The sequence below is a fragment of the Crassostrea angulata genome, chromosome 5 (genome assembly GCF_025612915.1).
Source record: "Crassostrea angulata isolate pt1a10 chromosome 5, ASM2561291v2, whole genome shotgun sequence".
NCBI lineage: Eukaryota > Metazoa > Mollusca > Bivalvia > Ostreida > Ostreidae > Magallana > Magallana angulata.
In genome coordinates, this window is record NC_069115.1 from 20,104,210 (window position 1) to 20,113,779 (window position 9,570).

General features: G+C 34.0%; 1 protein-coding gene across 2 annotated transcripts; it reads left to right on the top strand.

Moving 5' to 3' along the window:
• Positions 1-1,665: 1,665 nt before the first annotated feature.
• Positions 1,666-9,287, top strand: LOC128184707 (general transcription factor IIE subunit 1-like). 2 transcript variants are annotated; one of them, XM_052854280.1, is made up of 5 exons: positions 1,666-1,749; positions 3,287-3,950; positions 4,345-4,549; positions 6,736-6,943; positions 9,104-9,287. In XM_052854280.1, the coding sequence occupies exons 2-5, from the start codon at positions 3,301-3,303 to the stop codon at positions 9,265-9,267; spliced, it is 1,227 nt and encodes a 408-aa protein (XP_052710240.1). In that variant the 5' UTR covers positions 1,666-1,749; positions 3,287-3,300; the 3' UTR covers positions 9,268-9,287. The 2 variants fall into 2 exon arrangements, with proteins under 2 accessions (XP_052710240.1, XP_052710241.1); XM_052854281.1 differs by lacking the exon at positions 1,666-1,749 and adding an exon at positions 1,827-1,945.
• The last annotated feature ends 283 nt before the right edge of the window (positions 9,288-9,570 follow it).

The following is a 9,570-nucleotide window of genomic DNA, read 5'->3' on the forward strand; positions in this document are numbered from 1 at the left end:
TATTATACAAATATTCACTGGGGTTGAGGGCAACATTGATTATATTAGCCCCCGAGGGACGTAATATTGCCCGACGCGAAGCGGAGGGCAATATTTTCGTCCCAAGAGGGCTAATATAATCAATGTTGCCCGAAAACACAGTCAACATTTGTTTTGTTATATGAAGAAACAAAGCAAAATTTAAGAAAGTAATTGAAAACAGATCGCCGTAATTTTCTCAGCTCAACAAAGAATTCACGAATTCAATTTTGTGCAAAGTTCATTTTCAAAATATCCTCAGCATCAAACAGTCACTGGTGATATTCCGCCGACCGTGAGAATTAACAAACAGACGTTCTACCTGATTTCATTTCACAGTAATTCGCAAATCCTTATATTTACATTCTACTGTGTTTTTCCATTAAATTCCGTGATGTTTAAATGCCTCTAAATGCAACAAGTAGTCAAAGGTAAAAATGACGAGTTTTATTATGACGTCACAAACGTTGAACGCTGTAAACTGCAACGTCACAAGCGAAAATCAAAGTTCACGCTTGTGGCTGTTACTGAGGCTCTTCCATTAATATTAACTTACCCTTAGGATAAGATAGGAATTTTAAGGTATGAATCACATTTGCAGACAAGACAAGAAGTTATAAAAATGTAAATATAAGCATTAAATCATTATTTTTTTAAGTATACACTCTCATAACTGCAGCGGTGTGTGCATACAAATTTTCATAACGCGCTAACGCGCGTTACTCAATTTGTATGCACACACCGCTGCAGTTATGAGAGTGTATACGTCAAAAAATCATGATTCAATGCTATAATATCCATTATGATAGCAAACCGTCGCATTGCGCGTCCGTTGTTTACTTGCATTGACTGACTGTCTATTATGACGTCACCTTGTTTTGGAGTCGCGAAGAGCTATTTATGTCATCGTTTACGAATCAACAAATCAGAGGCGATTATTTGAAATAGAGGGAACGTTCTCTGGATATTATTCCTAGCCGGTCAATATCAAAAAAATATTAACCGGTCAATATTTTTCGGACGAGCTAATATTACAGTTATTGTTTATTTGTCTATATAGAGTTATATAGTGAGAATATACTACTGAATATAACAATACCATTTATTATTTACCAACTGACATTAAAATGATAAAAGTATAATTAACATGTTTTTTTGTACGCTAAAATTAATTAAATTGAATATTTTCTGCAATATATAATTAATTATGGGAAGCCTAAGTGCTCAATGGGGTGACGGTGAAAAGTCGAGTGAGACAGTTGCCTCATTGCAACAATAGATACTATTCTATATAGGCCCCTGGTGAATGAAACAATGGGCGCTCCCCATTTAAAGCGACGAATGAAAAAAAAGTTATCCATATAATATAAAATCATCAAGATTTTTTTATAGAATAGGATGATGTTATGGTACATGTATTTTTGTGCACTGAAACCTATGGGTGACAATTTTGCGAATATACTTTTTAAAAAATCCAGAAGGTATGTATAGGCCTATTTCTCTGGAAAATTATTAACAAAATATATAATTTCACTTAATTTTAATTAGTGACTGATTTGATCTGGAATTATCGGGAGAGCTGATCCGAGGACGATTAGACCATACATGTTTCCTTCATGTAGACTTCTGCCGGAAATTTAAGGTCCGGGAAGTTGCGTTTCAATTTTGATTTTACAGTGCTTGTACATCTATCCGGTATCGACTATTGGTTTCTGCACAAAGTCTCTTTCGGTAAGAATGTTTTTATGATTTTCTAAAGGTGTATTAAACATATATTCATACATGTACTCGTTTATTTCACACAAGAATCGTCGTCTGGAATCAAAGTTCTGCATGTTAATATTTAAACATTATGGATGCGTTCAACTGTGATCACTGCTCAACCTAGGGAGTAGGGACGTACATGGAATTACCTGTACATGTACATGTATGTCTTGGCTCAACTGAATTTTATTTATTTTATTTTTTTTTTTAAACATACACAAATTACAAAAATTGTAAGTCAAGTACAAATCAACCCACTTAATGACTCATCTTTTATGCAACCGTACGAAGAATGGATAGCTTTAATCAAACCGAATGAGATTTTTGTTAAACTTTTGTATTCAAATAATTATAGACTCTCATCAGGTCTATAAACAGTCTAGACGGACTCCCGAACCGGAGTCAACGGAAGTGAATTTCTGTAAGCATTTTGGACTCCGTTTTGGGAGTCTACGCATGCGCACTTGTACAAAGTGTGGCGATTTTTCGATGAAAATGTGTGGTTCACAAGAATCATCTTGCAAAGTGCTGCATGTTTTAGCAGACTTCTAACATGTTTAAAAAGATGCAGGATATAATTTACTATCAATCGTATTAGCATGAAATAGAGTTTTATTTGCATTTTAAAAAGTTATTATCTTCTAAGTTGGATGTTTGGATGATGTAAAAAAGTGATATTTTTGTGTTTTTAATGGAATTTTATCGTTATTAAAAGGAAAATTACATTCAATTTTACTTTTTTTGTATTGTGTTACAATTTAAAATCACCAATTATACAATTTGGTAAACGAAAAGAGCTATGATTACTAACAAAAACTGGCTGCTCTAGCGTTGATTAAAAACGTCTTATTTGTATTGAAAAATAGGACTGATTGTTTCAAAGCCTAAAAAATTAAATAAATTGTCACTCTAGATACAAAAACTCTTTAAATTTAACAGATAATTATTATCAAAACAATTATGATTGCTTAGGACATTTCCGATGTTAGGAACTCGTGTTATTTATCAAGATAATTGAATAATTTTGCCTGAAAATGATTGAAATGAGACTAAACTTTTACAAACAATGATAAATAAACATATCCAAGCATTTAATTTATTTCAAAACAGTTATAGTCGTGCGCGATTGAAGTAATGCTTTGTTATGGGTGAACTTTTCATTTTAAAAATTAATTTTGCACAATAAAAGTAAACGGTTATGAACATATGACATAAATGTGACATGAACGTATGATATGAACGTACACGTTCAGAAATGTTTTGAAAGTTTTAATTAATTATTGGTGTGTTTTGGGGCAATTTTAGAAATTTATTTAGAACTAAGGGGCATAACTCACACATTGATTACATTAGAAACGCCATTTTACCGCAATGCATGATGGAGCCAAAGACTCTGTTTTGGGAGTTAACTCCTTTTCGAAGTCCTGACTAGACTGATAAAACCATGTATTGACCTCATCAAAAGGCTATAATTGTATAATATTCATTTATCCATTTTTTGTAGAATAATTTTACAATATGATTGAGCCAGAAATTCTGACAGAGGTTCCATCGAATCTTAAACGATTGATCCGATTGGTGGTTCGTGGATTTTATAGTCTAGAACACGCAATGATTATCGATCTCCTAGTACGCAATCCTTGCATGAAAGAAGATGACATCGTTGAAATACTTCGATTCGAAAGGAAGCAGCTTCGAGCTCTCATAAACACGCTCAAAACAGAAAAATTTGTGAAGACTCGTTTAAAAATGGAAACTGACGCAGAGAACAAATCCACCCGACAGACTTATTATTTCATCAATTATCAAGTGTTCGTCAACATTGTCAAGTACAAGCTGGACCACATACGCAGAAAGATTGAAATGGAGGAAATGCACAACACTAGCAGAGCATCTTTCAGGTGTCCGACATGCGAGAAAACTTTCACAGACCTGGAGGTTAATGAGTTGTTTGATATGATGAGTGGGACGTTTCGATGTACGTTTTGTAATAACGAAGTGGAGGAAGATGCAGATGCTTCGTCGGTCCAGGACTCGCGAACTTTGCTAGCCAAATTCAACGAGCAGATACAACCGGTCTACGACTTGCTACAGAAGTGTGATGACATCAAACTGGCACCAGAACTTTTAGAGCCAGAACCAACTGACCTCAGCAAAATTCACAACAGGTTTGTACATGTATTTATGGCATTAGAACTACATGTATATTATGCTTTTGGAATAGTGTCTATCAGTTTTTTGTTGTTTTTGTTTAATTTTTGATAAACAAACTTCCTTGTAAACTTGTTGAAACAAAAAACACTACACTGGTCTACAGGCACAAATCTTTTCAGCTGTGTTCATAGTCTACCGTACAATGAAACTTTCCTCAAACATTTCGAAATATTTCCAGAAAAAAACTTCATAATGTTTTCATTTTGTACCTGTTGATTTTGTCGATATCCAACTTTGACAAATCTTGCAGTTCAAGAACTCTTCCATTGGTCTGGAAATAGATAATTATGCAACTTGTTACACAATGTTTAACTATAGTAATGATAATGTATATGTTGGGGTTTACAGATCACATACCTCTAAGTCATCCAATATGGAGAGGGATGTTTGGAGTGGTGACAAGAACAGAACCACCAACTACAACTTAGGGTCAGACTCCACGGTCACCATTAGTATGGGTGCGGAGAATGATGGAAAGAAACAGGAGGCTGCCAAAGAAGTGCCTGTCTGGATGTCACAGAGTACGGTGGAAGGGGGTCAGGAGGATAGCAGGGTAAGTAGACATAAGGGGGAAGGGGAGGAGAAGGTGGCAGCAGAGAGAGTAAACCGGGGGGAGGGGGTTAGGATAGGGAGAAAAGGGGTAAGGAAGATGATAGGGTTAGTGGATGATATGGTTAGTAGATATAGATGGGATTGGGTTGGAGAGAGAGAGAGAGAGAGAGAGAGAGAGAGAGAGAGAGAGAGAGAGAGAGAGAGAGAGAGAGAACCAGGAGGTTAAATAGGGAGAGAGCTAGAGAAAAAGAGAAAAGAAAGATAAATTGAGTAGATAGGGGATGTTGAATCTGAGAAGAGCCAGGATAGCAGAAAGATATCAAGAGTCATCCTGAGGGTAGAAAAAGGATGAAGGAAGATAATTATACCCCCGCAAACGAAGTTTATTATACCCCCGCAAACGAAGTTTAGGGGGGTATATTGGTTTCACCCTGTCCGTCTGTCCGTCTGTCTGTCTGTCCGTCTGTCCGTCTGTCTGTAGACGCAACTTTGTCCCCCCTATAGAATTTTTTTTTACTGCATGGAACAGTTTGAAAATTTGTACATATGTTGAACACCATCTGAAGATGTGCACCTGCAATTTTTTTTAAGATCAGACAAGATTTAATGATTTTATGACAGTGTTCATTTTCCTTATTCTATATATTGTACACTAATGTTGAAAAGTAAGGGAGGTAATCCTTACAGATTTTATTAATTAATTAATAGAAAACACTCTAAAATATATTTATATAAATACATCCAGATGGAGTTTTTGGTCTTTATGTCTTAATTAATGAAAAAAAATTATTTTTTATAAGTTCTCTATCAACTGACAATGCAAAGTTTTTGTTTGTCAATGATAAATTCTTAGGAGCTAATAAGAACATCAAAGACAAGTGTGGCTGAATTCATTTGTCCCAAGGGAGACATTATCTGAGCCATGGTTCAGATGGAGCATGTGTTTAGGGGAAATTGATAATCTGTAAAGTGGGTGATGGTTTTGGGGCTATTTTAAAACTGTTTCATGTAAACCAAAAGGTCTATCATTATAAGGAAATGAATAATATAATTATTAATAAAGAAGTTAAACTATTTTTAGAGGTTGTTTAAATTTATTTGTCAAGTAAATTGATGAAGTGACCCTATTGGGCATTAATTTAAATAAAATTCAAAATTACTGATATGATTGTAGTGTTTTGGCAATTTTAAAATTGTTTGTAATATTAAATTTTCTTTTTTTACATATTTTTACATAGTATGGTAATTATGGTAATGTTTTGGGAGTTTATTAAATTTAACAAGTTCATCAAAGAAAATCATAGTCCTATGGGATCAATTTTCTGATATGGAGTTCCATTGTGCCATAGGAGAAAGTGAGGAAAATTTGAAACAACTAATTGCATCTGTCAAGACTCTTATTAGAAAGATATTGAAAGTTTTATCAACAGAAGAGCATTGCTTGGCTACCGGTATTTCTATTCACTGCAAAGGGAGGGGTTATTGTCATTTTGTTGGTTTTTCTTTACATTAATTAAATTAAAAAAATATATCATCAAATACATACATTTGTAAATGTATTACTGTTATAGATATGTATTTACAGTGAAATTCTGACAATTTTGATTTTAATTTTTCTTTGTTAACTAATTTTTTTTTTTTTTTTTTACAATTCTAGAAAAAAAATTTTGTATGTGTTCCAAACCTTTATTATTTAATTCAATTATTTGTCCCATTTGAAATTAGCCTAGCGGGGGTATTAGTCCCATTAGGACAGTTCTAGTTAAGTGTTGATGTAAGGTGGTTAAAAAAATATAAACAGTGGGTGTCTCAGAGAGAGAGAGAGAGAGAGAGAGAGAGAGAGAGAGAGAGAGAGAGAGAGAGAGAGAGAGAGAGAGAGAGAGAGAGAAATGAGAAAGAAATGGGATAAAGATAATGAGAAAAAGGAAGAGAGAAGAGAGGAAGAGTTAGATAAGTCAGCTGAATGAGTTGTAAAAGAAGGGGAACAGTAAGATAGGTTGATTTGAAGAAATAGGGATAAAATGGTATCAAACATAGGTTATCTCCCTTATGATATCTGACAGCCAATTTTAAACAAAAGATATTTCATTGTGATAAAGTCCAGAAGGTTGATACACAACCAGCTAGATTTTTCAATTATTTTTTTTTTAGAGAGTGGATTAAGAGATATTTCTTTTATTCGAACAGAGCTCCTATGTCAATGAAGACTCACGGCCCACTCATATGGAGGCAGCTAATCGTACAGCAGTCAGTAATGAAATAGAAACTCTCCTGATTATACATGAGAAGAAAGGAGGTGCGCCCACTGGGCCAATCCCAGGACAGAGGAATGAGAGTTCCAGCAGTGATTCAGAGGACGAAACGCCAAAATATTCCGCTCCTTCACAAAATACTGGTAAGCTGAGATACATGCATGCATGTTTCATTTTATGTATTAACGAGGCCGGGTCTAATTTGTTCTGCCCTAGATTTTTGAATGAAATTTTTTACAGGACTTTCTAATGATCATTTGATATAATTATTATTTTAAGATAAAAAAAAAAGACATTTACCACACCGTTTGTTTTAGGGGTCATCTCAAAGTTTGTTAATTTTTAACATAGGACCCTATGGGATTTTGCTTGAAATGTATCAATTTTGCACATTTTTTAAATTTCTGCCCTAGGGATTTCTATTTCTGTTCTACATATTAAAGTTATTGCTAAAAGGCATCAAATGGTCAAATAAAATAAACCCTTTACCTCCTGGTCTGTTCCAGGGGTCTTATCAAAGTTATTTTTTGTATGCACAATTTCCCAGTTTGTCAGATAAGGGCCATTTTTTTTATTTGACAAAGACGGAAATAGTGATCTTTATAGTATTATTAAAACATTCAGACATATTTAAGTAATAAATAAATATATAACATCACATATTTTAAAAGGGTCATAATATAAAATACATGGTTACTGTCTTGAAATAAATAAATTAAGCTATATTTAGGCGGGTTAAGAAAACGTGACAGAGGGCTAGGCTTGCTGAACCCTCTTCACGTTTTCAACCCGAGCCCAAATATAGCTTATACTTCGAGACATTTATGTTTATTCCACAATATAGTACCAATTTTACGCATCAAATGAGCTATTTTCAACAAATTTCGCTGAATATCTGCAGTTGAAACTATCACGCCATTGCGACAACCAATTAAATAGATGACGTTACAATACAAATGAAACGGTGCGCGAAAGCATGCGTACTCGCTCTGTACTCGGCCTCATTAAACTCATGGTTACAATAGTTGAAAAAAACTAAATAATTACATGTAAATGTATGACAAACTTGATTGTTTATCATATATGATTGCCTGAAATATCTTGTTGATATCACTTTAGAAATAGAATAAATATATTCAAGTAATATATACTACTATTAATTTGTCAAAATATCAGTTTTTTTGTTAAACTTGTGTTCTTGGGTGATTTTGCAAATTTCAGGCAAAATCATTCCGAGATCAAAATATTTTTTGTTATTAATAGTTTTAGAATGTTATCCTCAAACAAAGTAGAGGTGTTTAACTGGGTATAAAATTTAACATATCAAGAAAGTTTCAATGTATTCTTGTACTTGTACTCTATATAGCTATTATTACAAAGGACTGAAGAATCTTGCTTTAGCTGTTACATTTGCAATTTGAAATATGTACAGTAAAACTCATATACACTGATATAGTGAAATCTTATACATGTAGTTAAGTCTTTTTTGAGTCCCCAGTAAGATTCTTAACAAATCATTGCAAAATTTTACGATGACAACAAATTTGGATAAAGCGAATTGAAGGAGATAGCGATCTGATTTCCAGTCCCGTAGAGGTGAATAATGACGAAATTTACCTTAACGTTCTTATAACAAATTTCTTTACAGTTTAAAAAGTTTGCGCTACCATTTTACATTATAGCTTGAATGAATTTATTTTCACAGAAATTCTTCAATTGACAGCCAGATTATTACAGGTATCAAAAGCAAAAGAATGTATTTTTCACAGGTGCTTGAGGACAGGATCCCCCCCCCCCCCCCCAGTATATAGACCCCCGGGACTTTATTTTTCTTTTTTTATTAAATTATCCTTTTATGACAAATTTCTAATCTAATTTATACATTCAATGCCCAAAATTACCTAAAACAAACATTTTTTTTAAAATCAGACCCTCTACATATATAATACAATGTACCATCTTCAAAAGCGAAGGGTGACAATCCATAGTGTTTCTCTACTCAATAACATCGTGGATTGTCACCCTTGGCGAGTGAAGAGGGAGGTAATCAGGGCCTAAAATAAATCATGGCTCAATGATCTAAGACCAGAAAATTTAGATTTAATTTGTTAGTGTGTTTTTAAAGGAGCAAAAGCCCTCCATGCCAGTTTTTTTTCTTCAAAATCTTTTCTTAATATATTGGTCAAGTGTGAATGTGAAATAGAAATTCTTGATTAATTGAACAGTAAATGTAGTAAAAAATCTATTCCTGCAAATGTGAAGGTACTGGTAGCATTATTTTAAATGTATGAACAATGTTGTAGTTGAAGAAATGGAGAGTGAGGAAGAGGAGACCATGGTATCAGTTGCCGGAAAGATGGTTCCACTCAACGAAGTCACGGACGAGATGGTGTCCAAAATGTCTCCCGAGGAGAAAGAGGACTACATCAGACTGGGACAAGAGTTGTATCAAAATATGTATGAATAAATGTATCCATAATTTTTGTATTAGGGTGTGTTATTTTATCTCCTGAATGATTTGCAGCCTGTGATGTTGAAAGTATGACAGCAATGCAGTTTACAGTCTGACAGCACTATGAAATGACAGTCTTGCAGTAGACAGTGCAGTTGACATCATGACAGCTATAAAGTTAACAGTCTGACAGCTGAGTATTGTAGTTGAAAGTCTGGCAGCTGTTAAGTTGACAGCTGTGCAGACTGGACAGTTATGCAGTTGACAGTTGTATAGTTTACAGGTTATAATGGCTGTATAGTTGAAGTCTGAAGGTTA

Bases quoted from the DNA above. Each gene is read 5' to 3' on its own strand.
- LOC128184707 (XM_052854280.1), top strand. From the start codon at position 3,301: ATGATTGAGCCAGAAATTCTGACAGAGGTTCCATCGAATCTTAAACGA. The intron at 3,951-4,344 runs GTTTGTACATGT...TGGGGTTTACAG, and splicing joins CTCAGCAAAATTCACAACAG to ATCACATACCTCTAAGTCAT. The intron at 6,944-9,103 runs GTAAGCTGAGAT...ACAATGTTGTAG, and splicing joins CGCTCCTTCACAAAATACTG to TTGAAGAAATGGAGAGTGAG.